We start from the raw sequence: 16,056 nt of genomic DNA on the forward strand, positions 1-16,056 counted from the left end.
AGTAGGTTCTGCTGTTTATTATCCTCAAAGATTATCCTTCAAAAAATGAAACCTCAACTCCACTAGCTTTCACATAATCTTATGTCAAGGTATTTAGTGCATAAACTATATAAAACTACAGTATACGATTAATTTGAGATAATCACTCTCATATTCTCTTTTTTCTGTTGAATACAAGACTAAAAAGATTTGAATTTTAATACATACGAATGTAGAACAGTCTTTGTATTAGTAACAACAAGAAAATCGGCACAAAACAGAGAATGGATAAGAGATTCAGATTTTTTAGATTGACAAAGATCATTCTTTTCTGGTGAACCAGGAAAGAATAATTGGGCTCAACTTATTTACCAAGAACTCCGATAATTGGTACTCCAAGATCCAGGATAGTTGAGAAGACCCATTACAAATTCTGTTGGGCTGTGATATTGGTGGACCCTCCATGGAAAAGAGCAGAAATATGGGCCGATGGATATGGATAAATAGCCACGAAAACTTCTGTTGTAATTATGAAGAAGGTGATAGCAGGGTGGGGGACAGATTATGTCGGCACGTATACAAAACTGATACATGTCGGCACATAAAGCACTCTTAGTGCTGTCAACTCCCAACAACTCTCAAATCCACTCTCTCTCTCTCTGTCTGTCTCTCAATACATATATATGTAGGTAGAGCTCTTTATCCTGTTTTTTTAAGTAATCTCATTATCATATTCCTCTCTCTGATTCTTGGCTGAGTAGTAGCGTAAGAAGTAGAAATGGTGGTGACAACGACAACAGCAGCCTCCGACGAACACCTCCACTGCACTTTTGCTTCCAGATATGCCCGCACTTCTCTCCCCAGGTAGCTACCCTCCCACCCCCATCCCCACCTCACGATGCACGTTTCTGATTAATCTGATTCATGGGGTGCCGTAGGTTCAAGATTCCAGATGGGTCGATGCCGAAGGAGGCGGCGTATCAGATAGTGAACGATGAACTGATGCTGGATGGAAACCCCCGACTCAACTTGGCTTCCTTCGTTACAACGTGGATGGAGCCCGAGTGCGATAAACTGATTATGGAGTCTATCAACAAGAATTATGTCGACATGGATGAGTACCCTGTTACCACCGAACTTCAGGCAGGCCCTCCTTTATTTGCTATTCGGAACTAATGTTACTTGCTGATCTTATGCCTGCTTTAGCTGATCATGAGATGTCTTTATAGTTTTTAGATAAATTGTACAAATTGTTCACTATATTAACTGACTGCTCGATATCAACTGAATATACAACCTTTGATTGTGGTAGTATGCTCTGTTTTCGCTCCATGATATAAAACTGGCTTTGATTCATGGAGTTCTGGATAAGAGTTGAAAAAATAGATCTTTTTGAGTTTTTATACCGTTGCCATTGATAGCGGTGGTCGAAAGTTAGTGTTATACGTTATTGGTTTCGAAGGTAGTTTTGGAGGAAAAGTTTTAGTTCAGGGAATATGTGTATTTGAGATTGTCTTTTTATAGGTGAAATATTGTCGGGACTGAGAGCATAGGATATGTTTATTTTGTTCAAAATTTACATTTGATGTCTTATAATGGGATCATTGAGTTTGCTTTTGGATCTTGTTGATCGTCATGATGAAACTGTTCCTGCCTTTCAGTTAATAATTTGATTGTTAGTGCTGCAGAATCGGTGCGTCAATATGATAGCCCATCTTTTCCATGCCCCTGTTGGTGATGAGGAAACGGCCATTGGTGTGGGTACAGTGGGATCATCAGAAGCTATAATGCTTGCAGGTCTTGCTTTTAAAAGGAAGTGGCAAGCAAAGAGGAAGGCAGAGGGCAAACCGTATGATAAGCCTAACATTGTCACAGGGGCTAATGTGCAGGTCTGTCAATCAGTTTGTTTCTGTCGTTCTGCCATTAGCCAGCTCTATCAAATCTCATTTTACCTCGAGTTTGTGTACAACGTAATGATTGCAATCAAGTCTTCTGTAAAATTGAAAAGAAAGTTGTTACCTTTTTGCTGCTTGGCCCAAAACTCCTTTAGTACTAGAGCAGAATGCATATCTCTATAGCAGGCAATTTCAGCTTAATCTTCAATAGCATTGCCATCTTATGGGTATTCTTTTAAAATTCTTCAAATGTTGGATCCTGTGTCGTATTTTGCAGAACGAGAGAAGTCCTGTTGGTAAGAAGTGACCACAAGTTTTCACTGTGGTGATCCTACATTTTCTCCTCTTGGAACCTCTGATAATCCCATACTAATCAGTTGCTGGTGGGAGTTTATTAGAAAGCTCATATTTTCTTTGTCAACCTTAAAGTTTATTTATATTCCAAAATAGCTGTTAACTTCAATGGCCTATCTTTGGAGACAACTCCTCATTTTCTTTAAGAAAGCTGGAATGGTTCTAGATCATAATCTAGATTGACTTCAACAAATGATGCCCATCCCATTGACGATCCAGATATGGTAAAGCAATATTGCGACTAAAAGCTTGGTTCAACTCCTATTGCTTAGGTTTGCTGGGAAAAATTCGCTCGGTACTTTGAGGTAGAACTGAAAGAGGTGAAACTGAGGGAAGGATACTATGTCATGGACCCAGCTCAAGCAGTGGAAATGGTGGATGAGAACACCATTTGCGTCGCAGCTATTCTAGGTTCAACATTGACAGGAGAATTTGAGGATGTGAAACTCCTCAATGAACTCCTGACAAAAAAGAATAAGGAAACTGGATGGGACACTCCAATCCATGTTGATGCTGCCAGTGGAGGGTTTATTGCCCCATTTCTTTACCCAGAGCTTGAATGGGATTTCCGTTTGCCACTTGTAAAGAGTATCAATGTCAGTGGCCACAAGTATGGCCTTGTTTATGCAGGTGTTGGGTGGGTTGTATGGAGGAGTAAGGATGATCTGCCAGAGGAGCTTGTATTCCACATCAATTACCTCGGATCCGACCAGCCTACATTTACCTTAAACTTCTCCAAAGGTAATTTTTTTCACTTTCCATTAGTATGAGGGTTATTCAGTTCTTTTGGTGGGACAAATAGAACAACTATTATTCACCAACAGAACTCAACTAGCTGTCACCTCTGACATTTTTGGTACATTTCCTCGGAACTGGCGTAAGCAGGTCGGGAAATGGTAACTCTACTGAAATAAACAGTACCGAGTTCAACGTAATAGCTTGAAGTGAATTCCAGTTAATTTAGAGATTAATGTTTCTCCACCTTTCGCACATACATGCAGTAACATCCGCTATCTCCAACTTTACTGTTTTTAGTTTTATGCCTAGACAAAATAACCATTCTTCGATTTAGAAACTCCTTACAATGGGTTCTTGGTTTTAACTTATCTCTTCAAATTTCAGGATCTTGCCAGATCATTGCTCAGTACTATCAGTTCATAAGACTTGGCTTTGAGGTAACTATTCAAATTGCATTATGCAGTCACAAATATGAACTGTTAAATGGGATAAGAACTGCCACATTGTTTCCTGCATTATGATTAGATAAGTGGCACTTGAAATTAAAATCTGTGTGATTTATTACCTATAGTGTGTTCATTCAGATACCAATTTATGAACTTCTGAAATGCCAGCATCATGTTCATATCCGGATATCTGCTTTGTGAAAATGTAATTGATATTGGGACTTGGAAGTAGTAAAGAATAAACAATTTACCCGGAGCGTTAATTTGGAAAACATCCTTATAAATACTTGTCACACTGAGGTATCTTTTGAATGTGGAAACACACTTCAGATTCTTGCACCTTGTGGTGAACATTTGTTGTTTTCATTGTCCGATGTGCGTGGCCAGTTGCCATCAGCTCTTGCTTTTGCTCACAGTAGTGCATCAAAATGTTTTATACTTCAGTTCCTTTTTTAAATTATATAATTTGTAAATCTCTATCTGCACTGTTTTTGGGTCTCCAAGGGTTACAAAAACATCATGGAGAACTGCATGGAAAATGCAAGGTTGCTCAAAGAAGGAATCACTAAGACGGGCCGGTTCGAGATCCTCTCCAAAGATGTAGGTGTGCCGTTAGTGGCATTTTCTCTCAAGGACGACAGCAAGTACACGGTTTTCCAAATATCTGAGTCTCTCAGAAGGTTTGGATGGATAGTTCCTGCATACACCATGCCTCCAAACGCCGAGCACATTGCCGTTCTGCGAGTCGTGATTCGAGAAGACTTCAGCCACAGCCTGGCGGAGAGGCTTGTATCCGACATCGAAAAAGTTGTCAGGGAGTTGGATGAGCTGCCGCCTCGCTCTTCAGTTAAAACTGCCCATGTTACTGTTGATGATCTGCACAGAGGAAAGGCTGAGCGGCCGCACTTGAAAAAGACTATTTCTGAGACTGAAAGAGATATCTGCAGCTACTGGAGGAGGATATCGGACAAGAAGACAAGCGGCGTCTGCTAAATTCTGGAAAGCATTTGCGTATGCTCTCTATGTCGTTTCATGACTATATATATCAGAAACTTCTACTATCTTGTGCATAAACTTGTCCTGTTTTATCCTATTAAATGGTTACTACCACTATAATATGGAAGTATCGCTTGCTTTTGCATTTCAAATCTTCTTTAACACAAGATATAGCATTCCTGTCAGAATTTGTGGCTTTTAAGGCACTACTGTTGAGAATTAGGATAATACCCTGTCATATATCCATCGGAATGTAGGGTGCACAGTTCCTCTTCATCCTTGCCAATCTGAGAACATCGAAGAGTACTCACTGTTCTTCAACGCAAGAGTTGTGATACTGTTAGAATGTTGTTGCCGACACCTAGATATTACCATGAACAGGGCCATCTAAATATGTACACGTTTCAGACAGCGATATGTCTTGAATTTCCTTGTTGCTTTTACATCATTCCGTAAGTGGTGGTTGTGGCATTTCATACTCTGTTAAGCATCATCATTTGATTCTTGACTATGATCAAACTGAGATCAAAATTCGTCGGGCACTGGACTATGTGGTAAGAACGTGGCGAATCCATCTTTTCGATTGGAAAGAGCGACGTCTCGTTTCCTGGTAGTGGGCTTTTTTGAGGAGAGTTGAAGATTCCTATGCAATGTTTATGACGATGAATTCACACGTAGAAGATAATACTTTTGTAATATTGTACATACTTATATTTTAAAATTATAATATAATTTGATTATATGTTTTTAATTTGCAAAATAACATAGATTATGAATATGCTATTAAATATAAAATTATGATAGAAAATCTAGTTTAGAAAGATTGGTAAATTTGTGTGAATGTGAGACAAATGTAGCAATGATGATGGAGTTGTAAGGTTGTAGTGATATTCAACACTTGAGCCCAAAGGTAATCATTATCTTGTCCCCATCCGTCCGAAAGATTTTGCTTACCAAAGATACGTTGTGCATCACTGTCACACACATATACATATATATATAGACACTTTCTAAAAAATATAAAAAAAAATCAAAAATTTTTTAATTTTATTTGCATTCCTTCTGAAAATTATCATGTACCCTTTCATTAGACTTTGAAAGAAAATATTGACGTCAATAAAAAAACTAAATTTTTAAATTTTACTCCTCATTTAATATTTTGTATATGCAATTTTATTCATTTTTTGTCTTGTCCCTTTCAGTTTCCTAATAAAAATGTTTCATCAGCAAACTCATGGTACTAGATATGGTCTAATCTGTACTTTATTACCTAAAGGCTTAAGGAATTTAGCGCATGTTATGTAAAGTTAATAAACTATACAATTCAAGACTTTGAAAAATGCAACAGCCCAAGATTCAAACCTTTGGACAATCTAATTATCTAGACATGAACAATCTGACAGTCTGAGCAATGTTGAAGTGTGGTATGAATGCAAGAAAACAATTGTTGAGAAAATGCAGGAAAATCTAAAACAAACAATAAAATTATGATTTGGACCGTGTTTGATCAGGTTTGAATCGATTATATGATAAGTGTTATACTAATTATATGATAAATGTGATACACTTATTTATAATTGATTTGATTCAACTAAATCTGATTTAGGTAAGAATTTTTCAACAAAAAAATGAAAGAGAACATTAATTCTACCTCCGCTCTAATACGGAAGTGTACACACATAGAGCGGAAGTGATGATTCGTTATATGACATGACACGTCTTGATGAGATTTGAGCATACGATGGAACAAAAGTAATAAAGAGTTGAGGAAATAATTGAAAAACTCGTTTTCAATTAATCTCAAACAACTTAATATTGATAAGAGTAGTTTTATTTTTTGAACGAATTCCTACAATAAAATTTGTAAGAAAGAGTTCTAATCCAGGCTAATAGGCCTTATCATGAGTTAAATTCTGAACTAATTAACTCGAAAGATTCTGAAAATTGACTCAGAAATACCCAACAATGACATGATAAAATGTTGGGTCTAAATTAACAAGAACTAGAATAATATGATAATCGAATAAAGTTCGCTAAAAAATGAAAAATTCCAAGAAATGTCTTAATACTAGCCGAACTGTTGACATTTCACGACGAACAATAACCCTTCATTAATTATAGTAGTGGTGAAAGATTATATTTTCCTCGAAAAGACCACCATAACTTGCAAAGATAAATCATTTCGTAACTTCTCACTTATCAAAAGTTACAGGCATTTGAAGTTCCACCAAAAACGTAGTTTGGATTCTGTCGACTCGAATGCTCCCAACATACATCCACCTCTTGTTCCACGTCGACATATTATAAAAGAATCTTGAAAGTGTAGAAAATTATAATGACATCTCTTTGATCTTGTTTTGCATTACAAATTTTCTCCATATTCTGCGGGTAAAAACTGTAATGTAAGAAATAATACAAGGGGCGGCATGCAATTTCTTAACAAACTGAATTTATTTATAGTGTTATTGCAGCTGAGAAGTGAGATGGCTTCTTGACTCAGAAATCATTTGATCCCATATGAGGGCTAATATGTCATTCAGGTAAAGATGAAGAGGTAATGTTGTTCTTGTGATAGAAGGATATTAATGTTGATATAGGGCTAGTTTAAATTCAAGGGGCAATTTACGAAGATACCCTTTATAAGCATTTCAAAACACTCATCTCGAGTGTCATTAATGTTAGGATTAAATACACTTTACATCCCTAAACTATGCATAAAGTGCATTTACACCCTGAAACATAAAATGTAACAAAATGGCCCCTCATGATATACACTAATTTTTTTATGACGAAAATGCCCTTATTATTTACACCCCTAAAATATCTCTATTATAATCATTCTCCTAAACATAATATGAATTGTTATAAAATTTTTATCTAATAAATAAACACTACCCAAAATTTATAATTTCTATACTGAGTATAGAATCTGTGTGAACTCCATAAATTTATCATTCTTATACTTTTTAGACAACTAGTAAAAAAATTACATAATTTTTGCCTGTGCTGTTATATATATTGAATTTTTTTAAAAAATAAATTATCAATATAAATTTAAAGTATATATTACATTGAACATATATATACTGTAAAGTTTGCAACCCTATAATATAATTAATATATAATATTCTATATTTTAAGTAATGATATGATATATTATGTGGACAACTAATTGAATAAAAATTTATAAGTTATATAACATACTTTTTCTATAATATTATATACATTATGTATTCAAACATGTTTACATGTACTTTTTAACATAATTTATTTACTTTGTAAAATATATTTGCATATATTGAGCTTATTATTTTTTGTGTTCCATAATTTATAAAAAAAATATAAATTATAAATGTTATTTTTAAAATAAAATATGAGTAAAGTTTTAAATCACTAAAAATAATTTAGGAAAAATATTTTAATAAAATATATATTAGAAAGTAGAATAAAAAAATATATAGGGGTTAGTGAAAAGGTCATTTCAATTTTATCAATGTCAAATTATTTTATTAGGGGTGTTTTTATTACCTTTCATACTTTAGAGGTATAAATGAAATAAAATGCATAATTTAAGGATGTAAAGTGTATTTAACCCTTAATGTTATCGCTAAAGCAGATAGGATCATTTTATAAGTTTATTATTTGAGAACTATATTTTTTTTAATTTTTTAAATTAATGGTAGAATGGGTGAATCACACTTTTTAAATTAGTCTCATTGTTTATGGGGTTATAAAAAAAATATTCCCATGATTTAAAAAAATATATATATATATATATTCAATCATCCGACCAATTTTCATTAAGAAATGGATCGGAAAATTCATGCGAAAGTCACGTGATCATTTTCCTCCATTCTGAAAGCATAATGACCACACATTATTTGCATGTGGTTTTTTTCGATCAATTTGCAAACAATAGTTGCCAAGAAGACTGAAAACGAGATGTTTTTTTTTGCAAGTTATCAGACTATCTTCAATAATTTCGTAAGTAATAAGATAAAAAATATACGGAATTTAAATTATAAAACAAAAAAATACAATTTCTCCAAGATTATGCTTATTACATTTATTTGAATTTATTTATATTATATTTTCAAAAGGGTTGTAAGTATAATTTAAAAACTCAAAGTGGGTGTTGGTAATTTAATTCTTTAAAGAAATATAAATATAATTATAACATAAATGTATAGTAGGTGAAGCTGGTGAACAATCCACAAAGTCTTGCAAATTCTCTCTGATCCTCAGATGCGGTATAAATTTCATTCTTATTAATCATTTATCATATCCGACAACAAATACGACTATGCAGATACAATACGATACGAATATTAAAACAAATAATATTAAAAAGATTTGGAACACGACAACTTTGGTATATATTAACATTGTAGTAAATTTTTTGTATTTCAAATGGGCTAAATCCAGGTTACCCACTGTGAAAATTGAACCAAGCACAAAATTCACATGAATTAATTACAAAATATGGAAAAAAATACCTTAATATTTTGGGAAAAAAAAAAGTACATGATCCACTTTCCATTGAATTGTTCTCCAGTCATATAATGTGCAACTATTTTCATGTCTTGATTTGTATATTATCTATTTTGTCTTAAAACTCAAAATATTCGGCTAATACAGTTTTATTTCTTCTCCACCAAAGAACGACATGTGTCAGAGTTGGAGGAAAAATAAAACTAAGTACTGTTTAAATATTCGAGAACTCATAATTAATATAAATAATGGTAAGACAGACAATATGAATCCAAAACATGAAAATTCATCGCAAATTTATTCAAATGCTTCTTTCTCAAATTGTTAATATTATTTTTAAAACTTTTTATTTTTCAATTTGGCAAAATTTTGTCCCTGTTTTAATTTTTACATGTGGTAATTTGAATTTTAAATCCTACACCAAATTAATACTTGTACAATAAATTAGTGGGCGTTGGAAAATTAAAAATGTAACGGATTATATCATGACCACTACATTGAAAAATTTTAAATTAGATCGATCGAACTTAAGTCAATTATATGACTCTTTGTGTGATTGATAAACAGTTAAAAAAAATGATTAATAGCATGATAAATATGTTATACTTGTTCTGTTATTGATTTGGTACAATCAAACTTGATTTGGTAATAATTTTCCCCACAACATTAATGTAAGATCATAATAAAGAATTGTGGAAGGGTTTATGTGTTAGAAAATTAGGAGAAGGGGATTTATGTGTTAGTTGAGGAAAATGGACAGTTAGAAATGTGAAAAGGGCGGGGTACGTACGTAGGTTGTTGTTTGCTTAGTACAAACATGATCAGCTGGTGGGTGAATTATCAATGTACGTATATGTTTGCATCTCACTCATCTTCTAAAAAGCAATATAATATATATATATTATTAATAATAAATAAATAAGTAAAAAAGAGAAGAAAGGTAGGCCAACAGTCAAAAACAAGTCTTAATTTAGGTAGTTTTTGGAAGTTGAGAACTAAGTTTAGTTTCTCTTTTTAACAGTTATGATAGTTGATAGGTGTGACAAGTCAACAATAAACCCACTATTCTTCATTTACCACCTCCACACACACATACATAAAAATAATTACACAAATTTCCTATGAAATTTAGTATAATTATACATAAACTTTTTGTATTTTAAAAAATTATATTTAATACCTTTGATGTGTGTTTTCATTCAATTAAATAGATCTATTTATTAGTAAAAATTATGGAATTTGTTGACATCAACAAAAAAATTGAATAAAAATTTAGATTTACACCCAACTGATGTATTACAAACATGTTGTAGGTTAAATATATACATATATGCCTTATACATTAATGGAATTTCTTATATATATCCCTTTTCCTTAATTATTTTCTTATTAATTATAATTAGTAGTACAATTTCTTCATTAATTCACTATTTTGAAATTAATTAATACTTAATATTTTAGAGTCACTACATAAAAAAATGCCAATAATTGGAGCTATATATATGCTATATGTGCATTACTATAAAAAAAATTAATGGTCCAATAGCTAAGAAAAATTTTGATATTAAAATTAGGATGGATCTAATTAGGATATAAAATTGTTGTTATTAATCTATATTATTTAATGTATATTTTAAAAGTAAGTGATCGATGTACAGATCCTTAACACGACTGCATGTAATTTTGCGACATATATATATAGAGATCAAAATATTATGAGTAGTTTGATATCACGTTCAGTACAAGAAATTGTGTCAATAGTTAGGAAAATAGAAAGGAGAGTAATGTGTTGGTAATTAGCAGTGAATTTAGTGAGGGGTAGAATTTTAAATTCTTGAAATTTCAAAATTAATATTATTATAGTTAGAAATGATCGAATTTTAAGGCAAAAATTATATTTTTCGTCCCATAGGATAGGGGGTCCAAAACTTTTAGTCTTCTACTTTACTGAATTTTCAAAATGATCATAAAAATTTGGTCAACTCAATACATTTAGCCATTTGATTTACAATATATATATATAATAAAATGGTCCCAAAGTTGAAAACAATCGGACTGACACATTTAGCGGGATTTGTGGAACTAAATTTGGTGAATTTTTTTTAATTTTGAAACCATTTTGAAGATTCAGTAAAGCATATAACTAAACATATCGAATTTTTTTAATTTTGAGATTATTTTGAAAATCTCATAAAAAAAAGGACCAAAAGTATTGAACCCCCACCCTATGGACTAAAAGTGTAATTTTCCCGAATTTTAGTGTTGCAAAACTTCTAGCTGACCTTAATTAGCAAATTTTTTTGAAAGGTTTCTCCCAAAATTCTGACTGCCACATATTTTCTTTAGTTTGAATGCTATAGTCAACGACGAGCTAATTATCACATAAATATTTTTTTTTTGGCTAAATTCACTGCTAAACAAAAATTAACAATGAACATCACTATTTCACAACAATTAATTTTTATTATGGCTAATGACATTATTTCTTGTGCATAGTGCTTCGATCATTTACGTTTTTCCAGCTTCCCTCGTGCAAATTACTATCATAATTAGTAGCCTAATTTTGCTTGGAAAAATCGTGTTGAGATAAATTATCAGTCCAATTTAAGGTAATTTATCACATTATCTGAGCTCCAAAATCAATTTCCAAATTTGATAAGTGTAGTAAATTAACATTATATAATAAATTTAATATTTTTTTTAATAAAAACTATAGAATATATATAGATAGATAGATAGATAATTATAAAGTGATTATATATGGACAAAACATCTCCGTATAATTAAGATACTTTATAGAATACTTTCATGCTTATAATCATAAAGTATATGAGCTAAATACACTTAATTTCAATTTGCAATAATTGTTTTTTCTCTTATCCTTACTTTGAATTGGAATAATTAGGAGAGTATAGACAAACGCAAAATTCAAAACTCGTTTGAAGATTGTAGGTCGATTTTCAATTACGTCTTGAGAGGCTGATTGAGACCTAAATACCAAACTTTTCTTAGTTAATTAGGGGTCATCATTATATACATATATATATATATACACACCACGTGCATTAAATTATTTTCTTAAATATATAAAATAACGTGAATTTTAATCACACACATATATATATATATATATGAGTATGTACATGTAAAATGAAATATCAAATTAAATACCTATACAAAATAGATTATGTAATTACCATATATATATATATATATATATGTAAATAATCCTTTTGGAAATACTCAAACATTAATTTGCATGCATAATTAATTAGTTACCGTAGCTAGGTAGGAATTTTTCAGATTGGATGATTAGGGTATACGAGGTAGAGTTAGTTCATATTTAGGTTAGAAAATTAAGATGAATTAAAGCAAGTGTAAGCAGCTTCTGATTCACGGATAACATTAATTAATATTCTTATTATTAATTCTTGTAAATTATACAGGGCAAATCGTGTTTTGGTACCATTAAAAAGGGTCAGTTTTATTTTTGATATCACAAATTTGTAAGTTCGGATTTTGGTATCATTAAACCAAAAAATAAGCATTTTGGTACCAACTTAACGGCAGAACGTCCGTCAACCCCACAATTTTGGCGGGAAAAGTCACGTGAGTCTGAGAAAAAGGAAGAAAGTTGGTCTTCCAACATTTCATAGTGTTTTGGTACCATTAAATTTAAAAATAAGCCTTTTTGGTCCCATAAAGTCATGTGCGGCGCAAAATAAGTAATACAACATATTCCAAAATAAAGGATAGAACTCATAAACATGAAGCAAAATATATTAGTTATAAATACACTATTTGAGCTAATTGAAACGTGGTTTGACAAAAATTTGAGTGTAACCTACTTGACAAAACATATGCATTAAAATCTGCCAAAAGATTTCAAGCTATATATTTAGTATATGGCTTTGAAGATTTTAAATAAAGTGATAAAGGTATTGATTAACATGTATAAAAATATATAAGATAAGATTTAGTTGAACAAATAGGTGTAAGAATTTGCAAAATCGAGTTGAAGAATAACGACAATACAGACTCACAGTTTACTTGGATGGATCTTTAAAATTCGGCCATCCACAGAAAAATCTTAAAAATTTTATATGTTACTCAAGACTCATGTTAATTAATACAGAAAATAATAAATCATTATAGAACTATTTAAAATTATCATATAATTTCAGAAAGAGTACGGTTCTGCAGAGAATGGCACTACCGTATAGCATAATTCAAGGAACTTTATAAATTTACCCAAATTTTTAAAAATTCTGAAAATTAACAAGTATTATATATATATCATGTAATAAAATTTTATAAAAAGTTTTATAACAAAGATATTTAGAAATAGGTTAAATACTTGTATAGGTTGAAGTCTTTTGGCGGGTTTTCAATTAGTGAAAATTGTGCATTGCAATGCATATATTTTGTCAAGTGGGTTTTTGTCAAATTTTTGCCAAATCAGGTTTTAATTAGCTCAAATTGTGTATTTATAACCAATATATCTTGCTTCATGTTTATGGATTCTATCTTTTATTTTGGAATGTATTGTATTACTTATTTTGCGCCGCACATGACTTATGGGACCAAAAAGGCTTGATTTTAGGTTTAATAGTACCAAAACACTATGAAATATTGGAAGATCAATTTTTCCTCCTTTTTCTCAGACTTAGGTGACTTTTCCGCCAAAATTATGGGGTTGACGGCAGTTAAAGCCCATGTGCACAGTACCAAAAATGCTTTTTTTTTGTTTAATGGTACCAAAATTCGAACTTGCAAAATTTGTGGTATCAAAAACAAAACTGGTATTTTTTACTGGTACCAAAATACGATTTTGTCCAAATTATATATATATGTATAAATATATGTTGGAGGTATTGATGGATGATGATGTTAGGAAGGAAAGAGAAGTAGCGAGATAGGTGGTGGGTATTGTAGGTTAGAATTTTGGAGAGATGTTGAGAGGAGAACTACATTTACCCTACCAAGCAACCTCCTTTCCTCACACCTCTCCCTTTCTCTCTCTCTCATGAATCGAGAGAGAGAGAGAGAGAATATTTAGATACAATTATTTAACTATATACATATGTATATGTGTGTATGTATATACATACACAGAGAACACACAGTAGCATGTGTTATATATGTATGATATATATATATATATATATGTAAGTGGTTTGTTAGCCTAGATGTCGTGGTTGCATCGATCAATTGGTGGTGCTGCTCTGTCCAAACCCTCCCCACTCCCCCTAACGGAAAACACTACTTCCTTATCTAATTCATATTTATATATATATATATATATATATATATTTCTAGCTACCACCCCTTCTTCTAATTCTCTCTCTCTCTCTCTCTCTCTCTCTCTCTCTCTATATATATATATATATATATCCTATCTTCTTCTCTCTTCCTCTTGTCCTATATGTAAACCTTGTGATCGGTTGTTCCTTTTCAATTGATCTTTGATCGATCAAAAGATTTTGTGCAAAACCCTTTTGATGTTTGATCGATCTTGAAGAGGTAGGGGAGGGAAGAGGAAGGATCCATCGAGGGTCGACGACGTTGGGGTTATATTATTGGGGTTTCTTGAAGAGAATTAAGTTGATTGGTTTTGTTCTTGATTAGATATATATATATATATTGGTGGTGGTGGTGGTGGTGGTGGTGATTTTAGAGGGCACTGGAGACCTGCAGAGGATGAGAAGCTGCGGGAATTAGTTGAAAGATATGGACCTCATAACTGGAACGCCATAGCTCAAAACCTACATGGTAGATCAGGTGAGTATCGTCATATGTATGAATACCTCTATATATGGATATTTCTGTAGCTTCCATCTGATCTCTCTCTCTCTCTCTCACACACACACACACACACAAAGAGGTAAGTAGGGTGGGTGGAGGGGTTGATGAAGAACAAAAAAGCTTCTCATTTTACATGCAAGATTTTAGGGTTTGTATTGATAATGAACCAAAGGCATTGAGCAACTATATATATACCACAAGTTTGAGCCCTTGCATATTTACAATCAAATATCTATCTATCTATATATACATATATACATATTCTTGATTTTCCTAAATTAATTAATCCCGATCTTTTCTCTCACTTTGAATATAAAAATAAACCTTAATTTCGACATCATTGATTTAATTACTAGGGTATATTATGAGCCCCCTTTTAATTTTTCTTAATATACATACTCTCTCTCTCTCTCTCTCTATATATATATATATAATTAGCTTGAAATAAACAATTTTAATTCCAGAGATTAATTATTTGATAATAAAAGGGTTATATATATATATAAACTCTTTCTGCGGTATAGATAATGTCTCTTTTTGAATTTAATTGGATTAGATTAATGTAATTAAGCATTAATTAGTAAGGTAGACTATTAATTATATGCGGCAACTAATTCAATTTTACACTGAGATCATGAAGCCTTATAAGTAGGGTGTGGGCGGGCAGCCAATTAATCCCCTCAATCTATATATTATTATATTTATTTTATAACCAAGTTCAAAAGTCTTTTTTAAATTAATTAATTAAATTAACTTCTCATTAATTTGAATCAAAATACTTGTCCTTCATTTCTCTATGGGATACTATTGTTCTTCACAAAAATAAACAAGAACTTACAAGTTTACTCCATTTTCTTAAAATTACATTAATGATTTATACAAACTTAGAAACATTAACAAGAACTTTAATTTCCAGAAAGGAAAATTAATTAATATTTGTAATTATATATATATATATGTATAATCTTTTATCTATAGCCCATTATTTATTTTTTTCAACTTCATAGTGTTCGATACTTATTATTTGAGTGCATGCATGCATGCAGGGAAGAGTTGTAGGTTGAGATGGTTCAATCAACTGGATCCAAGAATCAACCGCAGCCCTTTCACGGAGGAGGAAGAGGAGCGGCTGCTTGCATGCCACCGCATCCACGGCAACCGGTGGGCTATAATTGCTCGCCACTTTCCAGGCCGGACAGACAATGCTGTCAAGAACCATTGGCATGTCATCATGGCCCGGAAATGCAGAGAAAGGTCGAAATTGCACACAAAACGGGCTTATTCGCACAACCAGCAGCCATCCTCAATGATATCAAAGCATCACAACAACGTTAATTCAGCAGCTGAGGGGA

At 32.0% G+C, this 16,056-nt stretch overlaps 2 protein-coding genes across 2 annotated transcripts in view; both read left to right on the forward strand.

Annotated features, from left to right (window-relative positions):
• Nucleotides 613-4,882, forward strand: LOC105168543 (glutamate decarboxylase). Its single transcript, XM_011088673.2, has 6 exons — nt 613-843; nt 918-1,122; nt 1,668-1,868; nt 2,501-2,969; nt 3,351-3,403; nt 3,917-4,882. The coding sequence occupies exons 1-6, from the start codon at nt 758-760 to the stop codon at nt 4,403-4,405; spliced, it is 1,503 nt and encodes a 500-aa protein (XP_011086975.1). The 5' UTR covers nt 613-757; the 3' UTR covers nt 4,406-4,882.
• LOC105168698 (transcription factor MYB52-like) overlaps nt 14,089-16,056 on the forward strand; it is a gene marked incomplete in the record, with an annotated part of 3,213 nt that continues 1,245 nt past the window's right edge. The window contains 3 exon segments of the mRNA XM_011088831.2: nt 14,089-14,126; nt 14,577-14,680; nt 15,751-16,050. Coding sequence (XP_011087133.1) covers nt 14,089-14,126; nt 14,577-14,680; nt 15,751-16,050 — 442 coding nt within the window.

Source organism: Sesamum indicum, linkage group LG8 (genome assembly GCF_000512975.1).
Source record: "Sesamum indicum cultivar Zhongzhi No. 13 linkage group LG8, S_indicum_v1.0, whole genome shotgun sequence".
NCBI lineage: Eukaryota > Viridiplantae > Streptophyta > Magnoliopsida > Lamiales > Pedaliaceae > Sesamum > Sesamum indicum.